Source organism: Cervus canadensis, chromosome 7 (genome assembly GCF_019320065.1).
Source record: "Cervus canadensis isolate Bull #8, Minnesota chromosome 7, ASM1932006v1, whole genome shotgun sequence".
NCBI lineage: Eukaryota > Metazoa > Chordata > Mammalia > Artiodactyla > Cervidae > Cervus > Cervus canadensis.
The window spans coordinates 59,701,396-59,725,741 of record NC_057392.1 but is presented as its reverse complement, the minus strand read 5'-3'; the positions used below and the strand labels follow the sequence as shown (position 1 = coordinate 59,725,741).

General features: G+C 38.0%; 1 protein-coding gene across 5 annotated transcripts in view; it reads right to left on the bottom strand.

Moving 5' to 3' along the window:
• Nucleotides 1-24,346, bottom strand: part of MCCC1 (methylcrotonyl-CoA carboxylase subunit 1) — a 58,642-nt gene that overhangs the window by 25,371 nt on the left and 8,925 nt on the right. For 4 of the 5 annotated variants that reach the window (XM_043473621.1, XM_043473622.1, XM_043473623.1 and 1 more), the window contains 7 exons: nt 23,067-23,162; nt 10,618-10,739; nt 10,029-10,176; nt 9,822-9,943; nt 6,056-6,167; nt 3,185-3,266; nt 1,351-1,478 (listed from right to left, as the gene is read on the bottom strand). In XM_043473621.1, coding sequence (XP_043329556.1) covers nt 1,351-1,478; nt 3,185-3,266; nt 6,056-6,167; nt 9,822-9,943; nt 10,029-10,176; nt 10,618-10,739; nt 23,067-23,162 — 810 coding nt within the window. The remainder of the gene's footprint in view (nt 1-1,350; nt 1,479-3,184; nt 3,267-6,055; nt 6,168-9,821; nt 9,944-10,028; nt 10,177-10,617; nt 10,740-23,066; nt 23,163-24,346) is intronic. The other variant, XM_043473625.1, reaches the window with a different exon arrangement.

The window sequence follows — 24,346 nt, the reverse complement described above, 5'->3', positions numbered from 1 at the left end:
AACCATCTGAGCCTGCAGCCAGGGTGCTCACATCACTGCACACTCACTCCAGGAAGCTGGTGACTCGAGAGATAGGCCCTGGAGCTTGAACTCTTGATTCACCACATGGTGAGACCCATTGTTTTACCTCTGCTTGGAAGCCAGATTCCAAAGTGTCTTGAACATCATAAATAAGGTCCAGTGGCATCCCTAAGCTCGAGAAACCTTCCCCAGATAATAAAAGCCTATTTCTCTTTCTAAAGCTCTTACAGTTTCTCAACTTGCAGAAATAAATGCCTGCTGGTTCCCCCTAATGTCCAAAAGCTTTCTTTTTCTTCATTCTTAGAAACACTTACTCCCCATGATTTAAAAATCCTGAACTCTCCTGGTTACTACTCAAGAAAAATTATTTTCCTTGAATTCTGGAAACATAAGCACTCTTTCCAAAATTTCTAAACCCAATACAGTTTTCCTGACACTTACTAACACTTACTAGCCTGATGTGTAGCTCCTAAGGCTACAAAGGCCAGAAGAATCTTATGGCTCAAATAAAACCACCAATCATCCCCAAGGAACCAGCAAAAGGAATGTTATATTATTGTCCACAGAAATTTTGCAAAGATAAAATTATCAAAGTAATCAAGACTTTAGCATCACAACACTGAAAAAGTAATCTAGATTCAGGATATATAGAGAACAAAGAACCCTACAGAGATTAAGAACATTCATACTACTTAAAGACATTATTATATTAAAAAATAGACTGTAAAAATCTGTTTTTAATAAAGAGCACAAAACAGTCTAAGTTATTATCATTAATATTTGAAGCAATATGCTTTGTAAAACTTTGATTTAAGCCTATGAGGAGAAGCTGTAGATATAAAAGTTCAGTAGAATACAATAGATGTGTCATAGCAATGTCAAAGTGCTTTGACATTTTTTAGACATTTACTCCAAATGGCCACACTCATCCCTTTATGGGCCATCAACAGTGTGTCAGAACTTGCACAGAGACCACTCTGCAAATCTGAACTGTTCCTTTAGCTCTTCATTCTCAACTCTTCCTTAGCTTATTTCACCTTGGCAAGCATCTGTCCTGCCTCTAAAATCTAATGATGGCCTGGTCCTGAATGATGTGGCCTCAGGTAGAATGACAAGGCTTTGTGAGACAATGTGGTCACAAGTAAGTGACAGACTAGAAATCTGAGTCCATAAAGTACATCAAATGTAACGTCACCATTAACCTCCCATTTTCCTATACTTATGGCAACCACAAAGAATTGAACCCTTATCCAAAGTGACTCCTTCTGTTAAGAGGCCAGAAGGGAACATATTCTCAACACTGATCTTTTACAGAAAAAATACTCCCACCCTAAGCTGCCATTCCACCAAGTCAGTTCCTGTGATCATTTCAGTGACAGGATGTTCCACTTGCAGCCTTGTATTCATCTCCATAAAGTAGAAATTGTGCTTTGAGTCCATGATAAACTCCACGGTTCCTAAAATATAAAATACAGTGGTCACATTTCAATAGCATTCAGTCAGTAAGAATCAAAATCTTTCACAAAAGATCATATCAAGTTTTATGGCTACCTTCATTCAATGGTAGACAATTTGCTTTTCATGAAGAAAACATCTCACATTTTGCAGCAGCAAATGATTCTCAAAAATAGGGAGCCACATGAAATTTAACAATAGAAAAGTACACTCGAGGTTTTGAGCAAATGGCCAGCCCAAATTATGAATCAGTCTCAGCTTTCATAGCAGTGAGAATATGACTGGACCATGTGTTACTGCTCCTGTGCACCAATTCCCTAGAAACCTCACACTCTGACATCCCACCTCACTCTAACTTCGTGGAGAAAAATACATTTTTTTCTCTTGACTGTGGGCTTTGGAAGTGTCTTTTAAAAAGTCCTTCTTCTAGTGACCCACTGGGAGATTACTCAGTAACTAAACATTATGTTAATGTCTTTTTTTTTTTAATAGAAATTTTCCTTTATTATTTTAAACTTTAAAAAAAATTATTGAGAAGAACTAAATAAATGGAGAAAAGTTCATGGATAGGAAGACTCAACATTATCAAAATGTCAGTTCTTCCCAACTTGTCACATAACGTTATCAGGGAAATGCACATTAAAACACTGAGATACACACCTATTGGAATGGCCATAACCTGGAACATTGACAACACCAAACGCAGGTAAGGATGTAGAGCAACAGAAGCTCTCACACACTGCTGGTGTCAATGCAACATGGTACAACCACTTTTGAACAGTCTGGTAGTTTCTTCCAAAATCAAACATACTCTTACCATGTGATCTAGCAATCATACTTCTTAGTATTTACCCAGATGAACTGAAACTGTGTCCACACAAAACCCTGTACATAGCTGTGTATAGCAGCTTTATTTATAATTCAGAAATGAGCTATCAAGCTATGAAAACATATGGAGGAAACTTAAATACGTATTACTAAGTGAAAGAAGCCAACCTGAACCATGTGAAAAGGCTATGTACTGTAAGATTCATTCAGGAAAAGACAAAACTATGGAGGCAATAAAACAATCAGTGATTGTCAGGGACTGGAGACAGGGAAGAGTATATTCAGGGCACTGAAACTCTTCTGTAAGATGCTACAATGGTGGATAAATGTTGGATGCATGTCATTATCTATTTCTCCAAACTCACAGAATGTACATCAAGAGTGAACCCAAATTGTAAACTATGGGCCCCGGCTGATAAAGATATGTACAAGCAGGTTCATCAGTTGTAACAAAAGAGCTGTTCTGGTACAGGATATTGCTAGAAGAGGAGGCTCTGTGTGTAGGGGGCATGGGAACTCTCTCAACTTGCTGCTCAATTTTTCTTTGAACCTAAAACTGCTCTAAAAAACTAAAGTTTACTAATTTTAAAAATTGCAAAAATATCATTTTAATGATTTTATTTTAAAATAGGGTAGAAAACATCAAATAGCATTAAATATAATTAGGCTAAGTACTGTTTAAATGATTTTTCCCCCAAATATACATGCATATAAACCAACACTTACGTTCACATACCGGATCTCAATGTAAAATGTATTTCTTAATCTGGATATAGTCAAAAGTTTGAAAGTCAATGATTTAAAAGCTATATATTTCACTTGCCTTTCAAAACACAAATAATTTTTCCTCCCCCTCTATTAGAAGCAAATCTTAACATACCTGCACCAACATAATTTACAGCTTTAGCAGCTCTGACTGCAGCTTCTCCGAGCTTTTTTCTTACTTCAGGTTTAATACCAGGCTATGAAAAAATATTTGAAATAAATTTCCATTAGTACTTTGTTCTACTAGAGGTTTCCATTAAGATTCAATGTTACATTTCTATGTCTCAAATACTACATTAAAGAGATAATAAGGATAAATATTTCATCATGAAATACTGTCTTATACCACAGTTCAACTGTCTGTATACCAAACTATAATGATTCTGTTAGTAATTTCTATGAACTGCAGATATTACTTAGAACCTACTAAATAACCATCTTTTCTTTCTTTTGAGCTGCGCTTTTTGGCTTGTGCGATCTTAGTTCTCTGACCAGAGACAGAACCTGGGCCCATGGAAGTGAAAGTGCAAAGTCCTAACTACTAGACCACGAGGGAATTCCCCAAAATAACCTTCATGACCATGTGTTCACTTAAAATTACTTGTATCAATATTAAAAATTGAACAATTTCTTTTTGTTTCAAGATGAATAAAGCAATATGGGTCATATGCCCCCATATTACTTTGGAATAAAGGTAAACCTTGAGATTGCAAGTTAATAAGAAATGTTCAAGGACTTCCCTGGCAGTCAGTGGTTAAGACTCTGCACTTCCACTTCAGGAGGTATGGGTTCAATCCCTGGTTGGGGAACTGAGATGCCGCATGGCACAGCCAAAAAAAAAAAAAGGTTCATAAAGAGAAATATGTATCAAAAGTAGGCAAAACGTATTAACATTGTTCAGTGGTGCTCAACAGATTTCTATTTAAGCAATCACTGCTTGAAAATAAGGATTTATTGAAATTGTTGACAATTACTTCAGACAGTTGTGCTCATTTCACATGCTAATAAGGTTATGCTCAAAATCCTTCAGCTAGGCTTCAGCAGTATGTGAACTGAGAACTTCCAGATGTACAAGCTAGATTTAGAAAAGGTAGAAGAACCAGAGATCAAATTGCCAACATTCATTGGGTCATAGAAAAAGCAAGAGAATTCCAGAAAAACATCTACTTCTGCTTCATTGGTTATGCTAAAGCCTTTGACTGTATGGATCACAACAAACTGTGGAAAATTCTTCAACAGATGGGAATATCAGACCACCTTACCTGCCTCCTCAGAAATCTGTATGAAGATCAAGAAGCAACAGTTAGAACCAGACATGGAACAGACTGGTTCCAAATTGGGAAAGGAGTACGTCAAGGCTGTACATTGTCACCCTGCTTACTTAATTTATATGCAGACTACATCATGTGAAATGCCAGGCTGGATGAATTACAAGCTGGAATCAAGATTACCAGGAGAAATATTAACAACCTCAGATACACAGATGATACCACTCTAACAGCAGAAAATGAAGAGAAACTAAAGAACCTTTTGATGAGGGTGAAAGAGGATAGTGAAAAAGCTGACTTAAAACTCAACATTGAAAAACTAAGATCATGGCATCAAGTCCCATCACTTCAGGGCAAATAAAAGGGGAAAAAGTGGAAGCCGTGACAGATCTTATTTTGGGGCGCTCTAAAATCACTGTGGATGGTGACTGCAGCCATGAAATTAAAAGATGCTTGCTCCTTGGAAGGAAAGGACAAACTTAGCATATTAAAAAGCAGACATGTTACTTTGCTGACAAAGGTTTGTATAGCCAAAACTATGGTTTTTCTAGTAGTCATGTAAGGATGTGAAATTTGGACCATAAAGAAGGCCAAGTGCCAAAAAAATTGACGCTTTCAAATTGTGATGCTGGAGAAGACTCTTGAGAGTCCCTTGGACTGCAAGATCAAACCAGTCAATCCTAAAGGAAACCAACCCTGAATATTCATTGGAAGGACTGATGCTGAAGCTGAAGCTCCAATACTTCAGCCACCTGATGCAAAGAGCGGACTCACTGGAAAAGACCCTGATGATGGGAAAGATTGAAGGCTAGAGGAGAAGGAGACGATAGAAGATGAGGTGGTTGGATGGCATCACCGACTAAAAGGACATGAGTTTGAGCAAACTCTGGAAGATAGTAAAGGACAGGGAAGCCTGTTGTGCAGCAATTCATAGGGTCTCAAAGAGTCAGACATGACTTAGTGACTGAACAACAACTTGAAACAGTACAACATATTCTGCAACAGAAATTAAAGTTTGAATATAGTATGAGAATAACAAACTGATTAACCAGAAACTTTAGATCCCTGATCTTTTAGAAATACATATTTAAAAAATTCATATATAACTTTGGACACAAAAGAGGTCTATAGCAGTAGCAGGTTGCAGAGAAATGTAAATCCCAAAATAGGTAATTCTAGGAGTAGGCCATGACCCAGAAAACAAGCTGAGCTAATTAAGAGGTAGTTTCAAAGAGATGTAAACAAAAAATTTGAAGGGGGCAAAGTTGCCAAATAAGAGCAAATAGCTCTCTTATACAATATAACGTTTAAGTTGGGAATACCATTAGTGTATTTTAGGAACATCTGAAGTAGCAGTTAAGGAGTCTTCTTCATAAAGAATACATCCAATTAACAAGACCCTTCCATTCCTCAAACATGCTAGTTAATTACAATTTAAAATCTGCATGGAAACAGTAGTTGTTCACTGTTAAGTCAGGTACCAAGTGGATCAGAGCAGCTTTTTCTAGACACTATCCAGAAGGATCCAAGCCCTAGTGTGCTCTCTGAACACCAACCTGCTCCTCATTCCCAGCACCACAGTGAAATCGGATTACTATAACTGAAGAGTGGCTACTCAGCAGCACTTTGGGGGAGACAGGAGCTTCACAGACTTCTCACGTGAAAGTCTGGGGTTTACAATATAGAAAAGTTGACAAATTTCTTTACAAGAGCCTTACCCCTGGGGCCTCTTCAATGATCTTCTGATGTCTCCTCTGCACACTACAGTCTCTTTCAAACAAGTACACGGCATTGCCATGGTGGTCACCAAACACCTGCACTTCTACATGCCTATTTAAAAACCCAATGAAAAGTTTCTATTTGTAGGCTGAACATTCAAGAAAAAAAAAATGAGTGAGAAATAAGAAAACTCAGAAAACACTGGAGACCATATCTATGACTTCACAGTAGGAGCAAGTAGCAAATACAAACTGACAAAGAAAAAACTGACAAAGAAAAAATCTGACTATGTCAAAATTACAAATTATAGCCGCATGTCATGTATCCTCAAAAAGTCAGTGACAACATTTTTTTAATGATTGGAGGATTTTTAAAAAGCAACTCTTACAGTCAGATTTTAAACTACGGCAGACTGAAAATTACAAGGGCTTATCCATTGAAAGGTTAGGAAATAAATTTACATAGATCATTAGTTTTTTAGAACATATTAACATTAAATCAAAAAATGAAAAAAGGCACTTTAATGTTGAGTGTAACATAGTATAATTATCAGGAATCATATTAAGAGTAAATGCATATAACACTTAAAAAAAGAAGGGTAACCCAGATCATTTGGTGAACATGAAAGCATTCTTCCCAGGAGATTCATTTTGATATGTTCACACTGTAGTTCATCTCACACATTCACCACTATAATACAGAAATGTTTTTTTCAGTTGAATTTTCGTTATTTAGTTGCTAAATTGTGTCTCACTCTCTTCCAGCCTGCCAGGCTCTTCTGTCCATGAGATTTCCCAGGCAAGAATACTGGAGTGGGTAGGCATTTCCTACTTCAGGGGATCTTCCTTACTCAAGGATCAAACTGGCGTCTCCTGTACTAGCAACTGAATTCTTTCCCTGAGCCATCAGGGAAGCCCTCGGTTGAGTTTTTAGAATAAAAAGTATCAAACATACAGGAAATTTTTTAAAAATCCAGGAAGTCTTATGATGTGCTATTTCAGCACAATGGCTCATTTCCGTTCCTTTTTGTTCACCTCATGGAACACTTCATTAAACCACTTGGAAGATATTTTTTTCCTTGATATATCACTTCTACTGAATGTTCTATTTAAAAATGTCCCAATTTGTCCAACATATTCTCTTGACAAAATAATAGGAGCTGATTTCTTCCTTTTGGATTTGCCTCCTTGATCTTCCGTTTTTATTTACTCGTAAGCTACCAACACCAAACTCATTCTTGCTATCATTATTTTGAATAAACTTATCTGTGAGATCAATTAAGAATCAAAAGCCCAAGAGATTCTATTTTTCCCCTAGCATTCTTCCTTTCATTATAGAGATCCAAGTTCCTGACTTTACCACATCCACTGACTCCCCCTTATCCTTTAACTGTTCCAGGAAAGGAAACACTAGAGCAGGAAATCCAGGTTCTGAAAGGAACACTTGAGGCCACACCAAGAACACAGAACAGCTCTTTTCTGACTTCTCAGAAATTGGAAACATTTTCCCTTGGCTCTTTACAAAGGATGCCCACTGAGGATCTGTGTTCTGTGAGGATTCCTACAGTTGTCAAATCACTCTTGCTATTTCCCTTTTTCTGATGATCCTTTTCTGTGTTGTTTTATCTAACGGAGAGATTCTGGAGCACCATGTCTGAGAACCAGGAAGTGCATCAAATCCCAGTCACTCCAATTCAGTCATTGCCGGGAGGGGGGCGGGTCAGGCTAGATACACAGGTGCAGCTGGTTTCTAGTAGGAATGCCTTGATATTTTCTAAGAGTTCTAAAGTTTTTATTTTCCTATTTACACTTTTAATCCATCTAGAAGGTATACTGAATATAAAGTGAGGAAGGAGTTCTGATTCTTTTTTTAGATAAAATAATACACTTTGAAGATTGTTACCTATCCCAACCTTTCAAATAAGCTCAATAGTTCTAATCAGATATATAATACATTTTGATTTCTACTTTTCTCAGTTATTGGCACCACATTCTGCTGCTGCTGCTGCTGCTAAGTCGCTTCGGTCGTGTCCGACTCTGTGCGACCCCACAGATGGCAGCCCACCAGGCTCCGCCGTCCCTGGGATTCTCCAGGCAAGAACACTGGAGTGGGCTGCCATTTCCTTCTCCATGGCCCTCCATTAATTCAACAGATAATTATTTAGCAGAATACAAAATAGTGTGATTACCATGATATTGAAATGTTATTACTAGAATACACAGAAGACAAATATGTAGAAATGCTAATACTTATAATGATTTCGTTTTCCATCTCTTGTATTTTTCAAGTCTGTAATGTATTCATATTACTTTTCCTGATGCCTATCATGAAGATAATATTTTAAGACTGACTTTTTTTAAACTGTCACATTCTAAATGAATTTAATTTACTGTGCCATGCTCAGGGACAATTCTAAGTTTTGTAAGGCTTGAAACAAAAACAGTTTGGGAGCCCACTTTAAGAAAAGTACAAAAATAGGTATAGAATCTTCAAAGATGCCCATACAAGAGAAGGGACTAAAGCTTTAGCTCATCACCTTCAAGGTAAATCTCTTTCTGGTTATTGTTGCAAAATGAATTATTCTTGATAAAGTCACTTTTGACTTACAGACTTACAGGTTTGTATATGTGCGTGTCTGTATATTTAACACAAAAACTATGAAACAAGAAGCTTTTATCATCAGTATCTTATTTTAAGCAATACACATGAAAATAAAATTTCTAATAAAATAAATTATAAATGCACATGGTATTTGCTATAGTGGTACCCAGAGAAGCAGTTTAGTGTGGTCACTGGGAGTGTGAATTCCGGAGTCAAATTGCCTGGGTTCAAACCTCACCAATTCCTAACTGGGAGACCTCAGGCAATTCAGATGACCACTCTGCTGCTCAGTATATTCACCTGAAAAAAGAGAACAGGGCCTACCTAATGGGACCATTGCAGGAATTAGATTAGAAATGGAAGGACAGCAAGATTACTACTTGTTTCCCTGGTGGCTCAGTGGTAAAGGATCTGCCTGTAATGCAGGAGACCTGGGTTTGAACCCTGGGTTGGGAAGATCCTGTGGAGAAGGGAATGGCAAGCCACTCCAGTATTCTTGCCTGGAGAATCCCCATGGACAGAGGAGCCTGGCAAGCTATAGTCCACGGAGTTGCAAAGAGTCTTAGTAAAATACTAAGATTACTACTTAGTACATGTAAAATACTTAAACCCTGGCACATGGTTAAGTGCAAAATAAGGGTGAACTATTAGTATTATTTGTTAACATATCACTTACAATTACAATTCAAGTTGGGTAACTATTTTCATTTTCTGAACATCTCAGATGATGCTTACAGAGTTCTGTAATATAAAGCTTAACTTCTTACAAGAATTTTACTTTGAAAAGACTAAATTCCATCAATAAGAAATGCAATGAATGAATTAATGATACATCTTTATCATGAAACCAATAAACAGCCAATAAAAGAATGAGGTATATCTATATTTACTGACAGAGAAAGATGTCTACCATATAATATTAGCATATATTATTAAGGTTCTATTTACTGTTCTTCTCTATGTATCTTGTATTCTGTGTGTCTATGTATAAATGTTTCTATTCATGTAGAAAATGCCTGGAGGAACACATACCTTAATATAGGTGGAGTGGAACTGAGGAACTTAATGTACTCATGCACTCTTAGAACTTTATATTTTACACAACGTGCTTGCATTTCTAACTTAATTTTAAAATTTGAGTCAGAAAAAAAGAGCTGAACCTACCTTGGTGTGTCCACAAACTTCTCAATCAGCATGGCATCATCATTGAAAGACTTCTTAGCTTCTCTCCGTGCTGATTCTAACTGCTCTTGAAATTCTTTTTCAGATCTAATGATCCTCATACCCTAAGATGGAAAGATAGTTATGACTATAGCATAAGTGAAACAACTTAGACTAGTCCAAAACGGAATACAACACGCACAACCTTACTTTTCCTCCTCCACCACGGACGGCCTTAATCATGACGGGGTAACCAATTGTCCTAGCGTGCTCCTTCAGGCATTGGTCTGACTGGTCCTCCCCGTGATAACCCTCCACAACAGGCACTCCAGCAGCAGCCATGATGGATTTGGATGTGCTTTAGAATAAAAAAATCGATATGCCCCAAAGCTATGAATTATTTCATACAAGAAAAACACAAATACTGCCAAGTCTATAAAATACAAAGGAACTTTAAAAAGAAAACACTCCATAGGAAAGGAAGGACTATAGTCTGACACAACTAATATTAATACAATTGTTAAAATATCTACTAGCTTTTTCAATCCAGTTTTCACATGGTAGTTCATTCCATCCTGTTTTTTAATCCCCGAAAAACTGATCAACATATTGATTACCAACACAAATTATTATACTTGATACTTGAATGTTTTCTGTAATGCATTGTAGTGGCATATAAATAAGTTATGCCTATGATGACATAAAGATATATTAACCTATTAACTAGGTCTATTGTAGGTAAAATAAACCATTCCAATTAACCTTCTTATGGCTGTATTTAAAAGATATAAACTCATACCTCTTTATACCCATGTCTCTAATTGCTGATGAAGGAGGACCTACAAAAATAATTCCTTCTTGCTTACACAGTTCGGCAAATTCCATGTTTTCTGAGAGAAAGCCATATCCTGGATGGATAGCCTAGAAGGGAGAAATGAATTGATAAGCTTTCTAGTGTTCCACTGGCAGACTGTGATACAGGTGATGGCATCTTCCTCTGAGGAGGCCTCTCCCTATGCTGCTGATAGGTACATATGGTCTCTAACAGAATATGTTTCCAAAGAGACGTCTGAACTTTATTTTTCTAATATATTTTTTAATGGAAGCATATTTGATTTACAATTGAATTTTCATACTAAAGTTCTGAAGCCTTACCTGAAACAGAAAAACCAATATTTCTTTTTATTGTGGTAATATCATATCAAATTTACATTTTAACCACTTTCAGTGTATAGTTCAGTGGCATTAAGTATGCTCACAATGTTGTGCAACCATCACCATCATCCATCAACCCCCAAATTCTATACCTATTAAATAATAATTTCCCATTCCCTGATAACCTCTATTTTATTTTCCATCTTCTCTGTACCCAATAAAAGGGAATCAAACAATATTTGTCCATTTGTCTCTGGCTTATTTAGCATGCTATTTTCAAGTATCAGAACTTCATTCCTTTTTATGGCTGCATAATGGTCCACTGCAGTTATAGTCTACATTTTGTTCATCCCTGCATCTGTTGATGGACATGCGGACTGCTTTCACCTTTTGGTTCTGTGAATACTGCTGCTATGAACATTAGTATACAAGTATCCTGCTTTAAATTCTTTCAGGTGTATATGAAATGTCAAGGAATATTTGCAGTTAGGAGTAAAGAACTTCAGGGTGGTGAGGCGGGTGGGTGGTGGTTTGCTCGGTCTCTCTCCAAAGCTGGCCTAGAACTGAAACCATGTGCCCAAAAGTTGCAAAGAGCACCTTTCCACAATACTAACTCATTTAGCTTCAGGTCACTATCTGCTGATGCTGCCCTTCCAGAAAAAAAGCTAAGAATCAAAAAGTCGTATAATCAAATAGCATTAAAGTCTGTATATACTTCAGTGAAAAAGGACCCTCTCAGATTTTAACCTAATCACTTGCAACTTACTCAGAGTTTTAAGAAATTTACTTGGCTGTCTATCCCACAGAAGAGGAAAATCAGTAACTGAATGACAGCAAGATTTCTAAGAGAAACATGCTGACAGTGAAAAGGGACGAAAGAGGAGAGTAAGAAGTGAAACAGGCTTATGTGGTTTAGCAAGGAGTAAGGCAACTCTCCAACTTCAACAGTTCTGAGGGCATTTCTGTCCTTTTAAAATAATAATTAAGTATGTTTAATTATAACCAAGAGAATGTGAAAAGAAAAAAGCTTATCCAACCCTATTTCTAAAGAGTTATGTCCAAAGAACCTTTCAAAATAAAAGGGGTAAGCTTTAGACGTCTGGGAAACTCCTGTGACTAAAAAAACCCACATCTCAGTAACAGCAAATAGCAATATGCTAGATACTGAACACAAATAATCACATTTTGATGTCAGTTCAGAGTTTTGTTCCTTTTAAACCAAAGTTCGATTTGAGTCATTTTATGTGAAATGTCAAATATTATTTATGTCAGGCAAAATAAAACAGGTCTACATGCCAGTCCTACCTGATTTTTTAACAGCTTTTTTAAAGGTACAATTTATAATATGAAACATTCACCCATTTAATTTGATGAATCAAGCACATTTACATAACTGTGCTGTAACTGGACTGTGACTATACCCCAGCTTTAGGACACTTCTACCAGAATTCCTACATGCCCATGTGCATAAATGATGAATCCTTGCTCATAGAACCAGGCAACTACTGACTTGCTTTCTTTCCACATAATTTTACCTCTTTTAGAAGTCTCACATAATGGAACCATATAGTCCACAATTTTATATGTCTGGCTTAAACTTACTGTAATTTTCTGTGGTTCACCAGCAAAAAGAAAAAAAAGAAAGAGTACTGTTGCATGCCACAACATGGATATATATACCACTTTGGTTTATAGACTATATGGCTATATCACATTTTTTAAAATAATTTTATTTTTATTTAACTTTTGGCTGTACTGGGTCTTCGGGCCGCCTGGGCTTTTCTCTAGTTGTGGTGAGCAGGGGCTAATCTCTAGCTGTGGTGCACACACTTCTCACCGCAGTGGCTTCTCCTGTTGTGGAGCACAGGCTTCAGTAGTCGTGGCCACGTGCTCAGTAGTTTTGGCTGCCAGGCTCTGGAACACAGGCATAGCTGCTTCCCAGCATGTGGGATCTTCTTGACCAGGGATTGAACCTGTGTCTCCTACATTGGCAGGTAGATTCTTTACCACTGAGCTACCAGGGAAGCCCACACATTTTGTTTTTTATTAATTTGGGTTTTTCCCAGTTTTTGCCCGTTATGACTAACGTTATTATAAACATGCATGTACAGGTCTTTAATTTTTCTCAGAAATGTTTCATAGTTTTCAGTAGATAGGTCTTGAACTAACTTTTTACTAAGTATTTGACTTTCATTGATGTTATTGCAAATACAACTGATTCCTTAATTTCATTTTCAAAGTGTTTGTTGCTAGCCTCCCTTTTTGGGGAACAGATACTTAATTCAACAGAACACTGATTAACTAGATAAATACTCTCTCTTTGTAATTAAGAAAAGCAGCTGTCTCTTTGCAAACAATAATGTTCAAACACAGTATGGGAATGGCCTCAAGGAATTTAGCCAATTTCTTTTAGGGTGAACACTAATATATACAAACCACAGTATCCTCGAGCATTTGAATGGATTGAAAAGGAAACCTAACAATGCTACTACCACCAGTGGGCTAATTTTCCAGCCGTCAGGCAGGTGTTTAGCTGCTGACGCACCCTGGTGCCACACAGGCTACTGCTGCTAAGTCACTTCAGTCGTGTCTGACTCTGCGCGACCCCATAGACGGCAGCCCACCAGGATCCCCCGTCCATGGGATTTTCCAGACAAGAGTACTGGAGTGGGGTGCCATTGCCTTCTCCAGTGTGACACAGGATTGCAAGCCTTTTTAGACTGTTCATCCTTTGGTAGTAATACACGAATAATACACGAAATAATACACGCAAGACAGAAAACTGGTATCATCTCCTACCCTTAAATCTCTGCCAAAATAATTTCTTCTATGTTTATAGTTTGTGTCTATTCTGCTCTGTGCTTGTTCAAGCATATGCATGGATACAAGGTTGTTGTTGTTATTACTGGCTCTGTCTTCAGCAAAATTGAGATGTATAAGCTTTCCATGGTGGAGCAGACAATTCATACTCCTCAAATTCTTTTTTGTGTGTGTATGATTTTGAAATGTCTCTAATAAAGTTATTTATTCCTTGTGGCACATTAAAAGAAATTGGAGCACCTTCACAGAACATTCGTGTTTAGGAGCTAATCCAGGTAACCAAGGGGATGGGTGAGGCCTGGCAAAAGCTTTTCACTAAATAATAATATACTTACAAAAAAGTAAGTAAGTTGCTCAGTCGTGTCTGACTCTTTGCAACCCTATGGACTGTACAGTCCATGGAATTCTCCAGGCCAGAATACTGGAGTGGGTAGCTGGTCCCTTCTCCAGGGGATCTTCCCAACCCAGGGATCAAACCCAGGTCTCCTGCATTGCAGGCAGATTCTTTACCAGCTGAATCACAAAGGAAGCCCCTTTACAAAAAAGTACACATTGTAAGTATACAGCTTTTTTAAACATAGTTTTCATAAACACTCATTTCAAGAAACAAATAATCACTGACATTTCATCAGACAGCAGAAAGCTCCCTTCCAGGTAATTTTAAGTCCTGCCCAAGGTACTACATCAACATTTCCTTTAAAAGGCTCCTCAGTGATTCTAATCTTCAGCCAGAGCTTACTACTCCTACCTCTTTCCCAGCCAGAGCAGCCCTGAGACAATTGACAATCAAGAGGACCAGTCGAACGAGCATGCTTACCACTGTATCTTCTAGATTCTCACAATACAGCCATGTCACTGAACAAATTACCAGAAATTTAGCTCATGAGTAAATTTTACTCTAGTATCTATAAAAATGCCTATGTCAAAATGGCCACATTTAGAATTCTACATGGAAACACAAAAGACTTCAAATAGCCAAACAATTTTAAGAAAGAAGAACAGAGCTGGAGGAACCACACTCTCTGGCTTCAGACTATACTACAAAGCTATAGTAGTCAAACAGTATGGTACTGGTATAAAAACAGACATACGTCAGTGGGACAGGATAGAGCCCCGAGGAAAAAAATCTACATACTTATGTCCAACCTACAACAAAGGAGGCAAACATTTACAATGGAGAAAAGGCAGTCTCTTCAATAAGTGGTACATATATAGCCCCATGTAAAAGAATAAAATTAGAACACTTTCTAACATCATACACAAAGATAAACTCAAAACGGATTAAAGACCTAAATGTAAGACCAGATACTATAAAACTCCTGGAGGAAAACACAGGCAGAACAAGCTTTGACATAAATTGCAGCAATATATTTTTTTTTGATCAGTCTCCTAAAGAAAAGGAAATAAAAGCAAAAATAAACAAAAGGAGCCAAATTAAACTTCAAAACTTTTGGTCGGAAAAGGAAACCATTGCCAAAACTAAAAGACAATCTACTGAATGGGAGAAAATGTTTGCAAATGATATGAACTGATAAGGGATTAACACGCAACATATAAACAACTCATACAATTCAACATCAAAAAAACAAACAACCTGATTAAAAAATGGGCAGAAGAACCCAAAGGACATTTTTCCAAAAAGGAAATGCAGATGACCAACAGGCACATGAAAAGATGCTCAACATCACTAATTATCAGGGAAATGCAAATCAAAACCACAATGAGATATCACCTCACAACTGTCAGAGTGGCTACCATCAAAAAGAACAGAAATAACAAATGCTGGAAAGGACATGGACAAAAGGGGACACTTCTGCACTGTTGGTGGGAATGTAAATTGGTGCAGCCACTGTGGAGGCTTCTCAAAAATCTGAAAAGAGAACTACCATATAACCCAGCAATTCTACTCCTGGGTATATATATGGAAAAAAAAAAAAAAATGAAAACACTAGTTCGAAAAGATACATGCAGCCCAATGTTCATAGAAGCATTATTTACAATTGCTAGGATCTGGAAGCAACCTAAATGCCCATCAATAGATGAATGGACAAAGAAGATCTGGTATATGTACATAATGGAATACTACTCAGCCATAAAAAAGAATGAAATGTTGCCATTTGCAGCAACATGAACAGACTTGGAAGGCATTATGTTAAGTAAAATAAGTCAGACAGAGGAAGACAAATATGATGTCACTTATATGAAGAATCTAAAAAATACAACAAACTAGTGAATACAACAAAAAAGAAACAGGGAATTCCCTGGCAGTCCAGTAGTTAGGACTCAGTACTCTCACTGCCAGGGTCGCAAGTTCAATCTCTGGCCAGGAAACTAAGATGCCACAAGCTACGCTGCATGACCAGGAAAAAAAAAAGCAGACTCACAGATACATAGAACTACCAGTGCGGAGAGGGAAAAAGGGAGGGGCAAAATAGGGGTAGGAGACTAAGCAGTATAAACTATTATGTTTAAAACAAGCTACAAGAATGTATTCTACAACATGGGGAATATAGCCAATATTTTGTAATAACTGCAAGTGAAATGTATCCTTTAAAAATTATATAAAAATTTTAAAAAAGAATTCTACATCTTTTGCAAACTTCTTTTAATATCACTATGCACACATTATTCAGTGTCCTTTATTAAAATGATCAATACGATTCTTGTCAAAATGAGGGCAAGGTTTGCTCCCCTAATTGGCAAATAGCCTTTCAGTGAAGAACCATGTGGGCTTCCCAGGTGGCGCTAGGGGTAAAATACCTGCCTGCCAATGCAGGAGATGTAAGAGACACGGGTTTGATCCCTGGGTTGGGAACATCCCCTGGAGGAGGACATGGCAACACACTCCAGTATTCTTGCCTGGAAAAACCCATGGACAGAGGAGCCTGGCAAGCTATAGTCCATAGGGTCACAAAGAGTTAGATGTGACTTAGCATGCATGCAAGCAAGCAAAGAGCCCTATAAATTGTAACCTACCAAACTTCCTTTTTGATCAGGCAGCTTTCACTGGCCTAAGTTTTCTGACTTAATTCCAATCACTATGCCCCAATAATAGTCCCATATTACTTATTTCTTGCTTTTACTCTTAACCACTATCTGTAATGCTTGCAATTCACCTCAAATCTTAAATATCCAGGCAAAATGTGTGAAAATTATTTGTGTTACTGTAACACTATTTGTGTTCTTACAGGATCTAACGTAATACTAATCCAGATAGACATGGCATTGACAAACTCCCCAGAATTAACATATGATACATTTGCTATAGAGTCATTACTTACACTGAAAAATGGTCTCAGTGAACTGCCATTAAAAAGGAAAAGGATTTTCACCTCTTTGATTAGCAAGCAAAGATAAAATAAGGAAGCTGACTGGCTTACAAGAAGTTATTTCTGAAATTTCTGATTCAATAATACCTTCCTCTTTTCCAAAATGCCAGGCAAGGCTCAACCTGGTCTATTAAACAGAAGCTGAGAGTCAGGAAACTTTTGTTTAAATCTTTCTCTTTCAGTGATAAGACAAGTTTTGCTTTCAAAGTACCTGGGGACCTTGGGGGGGAAATGCAAATTATGCATAAAAATGTAAATTATAGCTGGCTAGGAGTGAGACCTAACAGCCTACATTTCAACCAAATGAAGCCATGGACCACACTTTGAATAGTGAGACTGGATGATTTTGGGTATCATGTATCCTGTGCATTAGATTTTACATTTGTAAAATGGTGGTAATAATACTGTATCATGTAAGCTCAAACACGCAATAGATACAAAGTGACAATTATGTTAAAGTGCCTGGATTCCTAACGGCCTTTTACTCCAATTGATAATTAAAAAGTTTTAGAAACAAGCAAAATTGCAGAAGAGCTGTGCCTTTCTTGGACCATTCCATTTTCAATTCTCAATAAAACAAGTAAGAAATATTTGAGATTGATCTAATGTGGTACCTTACAAGAATGTGTTTTTCTACTTCTATTTTTTGTATTAATAAAACATTTTGAATCAAAAAAAAAAAGAAACAAGCAAATTTTAAATATCTGTGTTTACAAATTAATGTCTACATTGTTCAGTCTAGAAACTCTGATTCTAAAGAAGAGAACACTGATGCAGAAACACATAAACACAAAACAACTGCATATATTCATTAATTCAAATTAATGACTCCCTGTGCCAGGTAACAGGAATGTTGGGAGGTAGAGAATATAAGTCTCAGATGTGGGTTCTTGTTTTAAGCAGAGCACAGTGGAGTCAAGGAGTCGTGACGTGCATTAAAATTATTAAACAAGAAAATAGCTAATTAAATCTAAAGATGACTGGAACTGGAAAGCAAATGCTAAAGGAAAAGGCAGACATCAATGTGACTAGAGGAGTCATGAAAGTAATTGTTAGAGGCAGGAATTCGGGTGCTAGTGAAGAGCAAGCCTATAGCAATGGACTCCTAATTATCCTGACTGCTGCCTTTGTTCTCACCCCACCTTTGCCCCCTTCCACTGGCTGATTCCCCACCAGCAGCCACAAAGATCTTATTAAAATATAAATCAAATCACCTCCCTCCTCTGCTTAAAATCCTCCAATAGCTATTTAGAATGAAATGCAAACTCCTTACTAATGCTCTGAATAAGTCCTATAGTAGTCTAAAAGATGCTGCCTCTACCCTTCTCAGCTTCATCATCTACCACTTTCCTCCTGAGTCTTGCTGGTTTTCCAGCTCCAAACCCGACCTTCCACTGAGTTTGGCGACCAGCCTCTGCCAATTACCATTCTGGACAGCTGGTTCTCTATCAGGTTCTACCAGCAGGGGTCACTGTAGGGAAACTGGCAGCCAGGGAAGCTCTCTGTTCTTCCATAGCCCTCACCAGCAGTTCCGGTGATGAGCCTCTCCTGGAATTTTAGAAACCAGACTCAAGCTCCTATGTAGGGCCCCTCCATAGAGAAACTGAGGAAGAGCTGTAGAAGGTCCTTCCTCCAACCTCTTCCCTGGTCAAAGAGGTAAGTTTTTATCACTAGGTAATTTCAACATACTTTTTTTCTCTTCTAGTCCTTCTAGACAACTGGTGGAACTAAACCTTAACTTAATTCCCCTCTGTTGGAATATCTAGTGAAATTTGTTTTACTAACTGGATCCTGAATGACACAGCTCTTCACTGCCTTCCCTCCATCCACACCGAGTATTTCTGTCTCTTGAACACCAACCTTATACTCATCTCAGTGTCCTGGCAGTCCCATTTGACTGAACTTCTATGGCTGGCTCCTTCTCTTCTGGCAGGTCTCTGTTCAACTGGCACCTCTTCAGAGAGGCCTCTGCTGATCGCACTTTTAAATAAATATTTAAAAGCATTTCCTAACCAGTCTTGAACCCCTTATCCGGCTTTATTTTCTTCCTACCACTTACAACATTCCTAGTTATAGTAGTACTTTACTTGTTTCATTCACTGGAAAGGGTGAATTTAACTCAGATGACCCTTATATCTACTACTGTGGACAAGAATCCCTTAGAAGAAATGGAGTAGCCACCATAGTCAACAAAAGAGTCCGAAATGCAGTACTTGGGTGCAATCTCAAAAACGACAGAATGATTTCTGTTCATTTTCAAGGCAAACCATTCAATATCACAGTAATCCTAGTCTATACCCTGACCAGAAATGCTGAAGAAGCTGAAGTTGAATGGTTCTATGAAGACCTACAAGACCTTCGAGAACTAACACCCAAAAAAGAAGTCCTTTTCATTAGAGAGGACTGGAATGCAAAAGTAGGAAGTCAAGAAATACCTGGAGTAACAGGCAAATTTGGCTTTGAAGTACAGAATGAAACAGAGCAAAGGCTAATAGAGTTTTGCCAAGAGAATGCACTGGTCATAGCAAACATTCACTTCCAACAATACAAGAGAAGACTCTACACATGGACATCACCAGATGGTCAACACTGAATTCAGATTGATTATATTCTTTGCAGTCAAAGATGAAGAAGCTCTATACAGCCAGCAAAAACAAGACTGGGAGCTGACTGTGGCTCAGATCTAAATGCCTTAATGCCAAATTCAGACTTAAATTGAAGAAAGTAGAGAAAACCATTCAGGTATGACCACAGACCATTCAGGTTATGACCTAAATCAAATCCCTTACAATTATATAGTGTGGAAGTGAGAAATAGATCCAAGGGATTAGATCTGATAGACAGAGTGCCTGAAACTATGGATGGAGGTTCATGACATTGTAAAGGAGGCAGGGATCAAGACCATCCCCAAGAAAAAGAAACGCAAAAAGGCTAAATGGTTGTCTGAGAAGGCCTTACAAATAGCTGTGAAAAGAAAAGAAGCAAAAAGCAATGGAGAAAAGGAAAGATATACCCATTTGAATTCAAAGTTCCAAAGAACAGCAAGGAGAGACAAGAAAGCCTTGCTCAGTGATCAGTGCAAAGAAATAGAGGAAAACAATAAAATGGGAAAGACTAGAGATCTCGTCAAGAAAATTAGAGATAACAAGGGAACATTTCATGCAAAGATGGGCACAATAAAGGACAGAAATGGTATGGAACTAACAGTAGCAGAAGATATTAAGAAGAGGTGGCAAGAATGCACAGAAGAACTGTACAAAAAGATCTTCACGACCCAGGTAATCACAATGGTGTGATCGCTTACCTAGAGCCAGGCATCCTGGAATGCGAAGTCAAGTGGGCCTTAGGAAGGGTCACTACGAACAAAGCTAGTGGAGGTGATGGAATTCCAGCTGAGCTATTTCAAATCCTAAAAGATGATGCTGTGAAAGTGCTGCACTCAATATGCCAACAAATTTGGAAAACTCAGCAGTGGCCACAGGATTGGAAAAGGTCAGTTTTCATTCCAATCCCAAAGAAAGGCAATGCCAAAGATTGCTCAAACAACCACACAATTGCATTCATCTCACAAACTAGTAAAGTAATGCTCAAAATTCACCAAGCCAGGTTTCAACAGTATGTGAACTGTGAATTTCCAGATGTTCATATTGGATTTAGAAAAGGCAGAGGAACCAGAGATCAAATTGCCAACATCTGCTGGATCATTGAAAAAGCAAGAGAGTTCCAGAAACACATCTACTTCTGCTTTATTGACATTGCTAAAGCCTTTGACTGTGTGGATCACAACAAACTGTGGAAAATTCTGAAAGAGATGGGAATACCAGACCACCTGACCTGCCTCCTGAGAAACCTGTATGCAGGTCAGGAAGCAACAGTTAGAACTGGACATGGAACAACAGACTGGTTCCAAATAGGAAAAGGAGTACGTCAAGGCTGTATATTGTCACCCTGCTTATTTAACTTATATGCAGAGTACATCATGAGAAACGCTGGGCTGGATGAAGCACAAGCTGGAATCAAGACTTCCGGGAGAAATGTCAATAACCTCAGATATGCAGATGACACCACACTTATGGCAGAAAGCGAAGAAGAACTAAAGAGCCTCTTGATGAAGCTGAAAGAGGAGAGTGAAAAAGTTGACTTAAAACTCAACATTAAGAAAACTAAGATCAAGGAATCTGGTCCCATCACTTCATGGCAAATAGATGGGAAAACCATGGAAACAGTGACAGACTTTATTTTCTTGGGCTCCAAAATCACTGCAGATGGTGACTGCAGCCAAGAAGTTAAAAGATGCCTGCTTCTTAGAAGAAAAGTTATAACCAACTTAGACAGCATATTAAAAAGCAGAGACATTACTTTGCCAACAAAGGTCCATCTAATCAAAGCTATGGTTTTTCCAATAGTCATGTATGGATGTGAGAGTTGGACTATAAAGAAAGCTGAGCGCCGAAGAATTGATGCTTTGGACTGCGGTGTTGGAGAAGACTGTTGAGAGTCCCTTGGACTGCAAGGAGATCCAACCAGTCCTCCTAAAGGAGATCAGTCCTGGGTGTTCATTGGAAAGACTGATGCTGAAACTGAAATTCCAATACTTTGGCCACCTGATGCAAAGAGCTGACTCATTGGAAAAGACCCTGATGCTGGGAAAGATTGAAAGCGGGAGGAGAAGGGGACGACAGAGGATGAGATGGTTGGATGCCATCACCGACTCGAGGAACATGAGCTTGAGTAAACTCTGGGAGTTGGTGATGGACAGGGAGGCCTGGCATGCTACAGTCCATGGGGTAGCAAAGAGTCAGACGTGACTGAACGACTGAACTGAACTGAACTGTTTCATTATTTTCTGCCTCACCTACCAGAGTGTAGCTTTAGACACAGGGTATAAACTCTGTCAGTCATTGCTGCACTCATACTTAGAAGCTGGCACAAAGCAGGAGACCAAATAGTGCTTGCTGAGCGAATAAATGCATGAATGAGATGTCAAGGGGGAAAGAGTACTTTAGGCACATAGAACAATATAAGCAAATGCTCAGAGAAATAAGCATGATGTGTAAAGATGGAGAAAAGTTCACTGTAGCCATAATAAAGAACTGGTGATGAGAGGTTAAGTTTTGACAAATACTGGAGAAACTCTCAAATGCTAGGCTGAAGAGTTTGAACTTTATCGTGTAACCACTGGGAAATAGGATGAGACAGGGGGTAAGTTATTGAGAAAAAAATAAAGAGTAGGTGGTATTGATGAAACAAGTGTTTAAGAAACATCTGTCTATAGTAAAAGCAACTGCTAGCAGTGATCTGCCTAGCACAACTCATTGGATGGGCAGGGGATTTAGAAGTAGGGAAATCAGATGAGAATCAGAAAATCCAGATAAGAGATTGTAAGGACTGGCTGTGTCATTTAAAAGAACAACTTCTGGAGACAATTCAAAGAAAGATTCAAGAAAAGTTGGCTCCTGTTTTATTTTGAAGGATGAGCGACGTAATAACAGTGAAGTTTTGAGCCTGAGATATTGAAAAACCAGGGAGCAGGGCCCTGGAACAAGACTGGGAAGTCAAGATGGAAAAAGAATCCTTTTTTGATTCTACTTTTCCTTACAATTTAAAGCACCATCTATTTCTCCCAAAGAATCTGATGTTCCTAGGACCTGTCTTGGAAGATAGAGGATTTCTTGGAAGACAGGATCTCCCTCTTAAATATGTAATTAAAACCTCCCTCTACCTGTTTCCCCAAAGATCTAAAGTGCACAGGATTCAGTAAGAAGGTAGAGTGGCTGATGAGTGAGAAGGGACACGTTTTATTTACAATAACCCCATAATCAAATGTAAAAACATTAGGAATAGTTAAAAAGAGAGAATGAGTTCTATAAATAATAAGTAACTTTGTGTAAACTGTACAAAACTTATTCCTCTTGCAATGCAGATTTCTTCATGACTCTATTACCTGTGCGGCAGAGAGCTTGGCCACTTGAATGATTTTTTCCATAGAAAGGTAGCTCTGCTGAGAGGGAGCGGGGCCAATGAGATAGGCTTCATCTGCCTGTGGAAGGAATATTACAGGCTTAACAGACCACACAGCTAGGAAACATGAGTACACTGCACGGAACTGCCGGCTGCCTAAGAACAACGCAAGAACTGAGAAAGCAGCAGCAGCTCGTGTCTATGTTACAAAAATTAGCCAGTTTGGAATTTTTTCCATGAGATACCAAAACTTGGCTTTTTATGAATAAAACACACAGAGTGAAATTAAAAGTGCCCTGGATTAGGAAACAAGAGGCATTAGTCACAGCATTATTATTAGCAACAACAGTAACCTTAAATGTAGTTAATGCCAAAAATGCAGTTTGAAAACAGACAAAATATACAACAGATGTATACAGCAAGAAATAAAATTACAAAGTTTTCTGAAGTTTATATAATTATTACAGTATGATAATACTCCTTCTATACATTTGTGAACTATTTTATACTGTCCCTTAAAACTGTCACATAATCATAGCATCTCTTGAAGCAGACCAGAAGTAACCCCTGTGGACATAACTTTCCATTTCCACATTCCTATTTATTTGAACATATTTATATAACCATACAACAGTTTTAGTTTTTGTTTTTACACAAATAGGGTTAAACTCTAGAGTCATTGTCTGCAATTCTTTTTTTCATTAACAGAACATCTTTCCTTGCTAGTACACACATCTACCTCATTTTCTGAAACAACTGCATAAAGTTCCACAGTAGGGAGGTACCTTAGTTCATTTAATCAGGTACCTCTTAACAGACATTTAAGCCATAATGGCAAATGGATGCCAGCAACATCTTGTACTTGACTCTGGGGGCACATGTATGAGTGTATCTCTGGACGGAGATCTAGAGGAGTGTTTGCAGGGTTGGGTGAAAGACGTGACATTTTAATCACTCCTGGTTAATCACCCTTTGAAATGGTGTCATTAATATACATTTATATCAGCAAATTAATTTCTAACCACATTAACCAACACTGAATAGTATCCATCTTGCATACAAGTAACATGAAAATCTGCTTTTCAAGCTATCAATCTGGCTGAAGTGTAGAAAATACTGTGGGAGGGGGTCAAGAGTAGAAGTAGGCAAACCATGTACAAGGCAACAGCATCTGACCAGGTGAAGACGACAGTGGTTCTGACTTAAGGTGCAGGTGGTAGAGGGCAGAGAGGAGTGGAAAGAAATGTTTGAGAAGCAGAATTA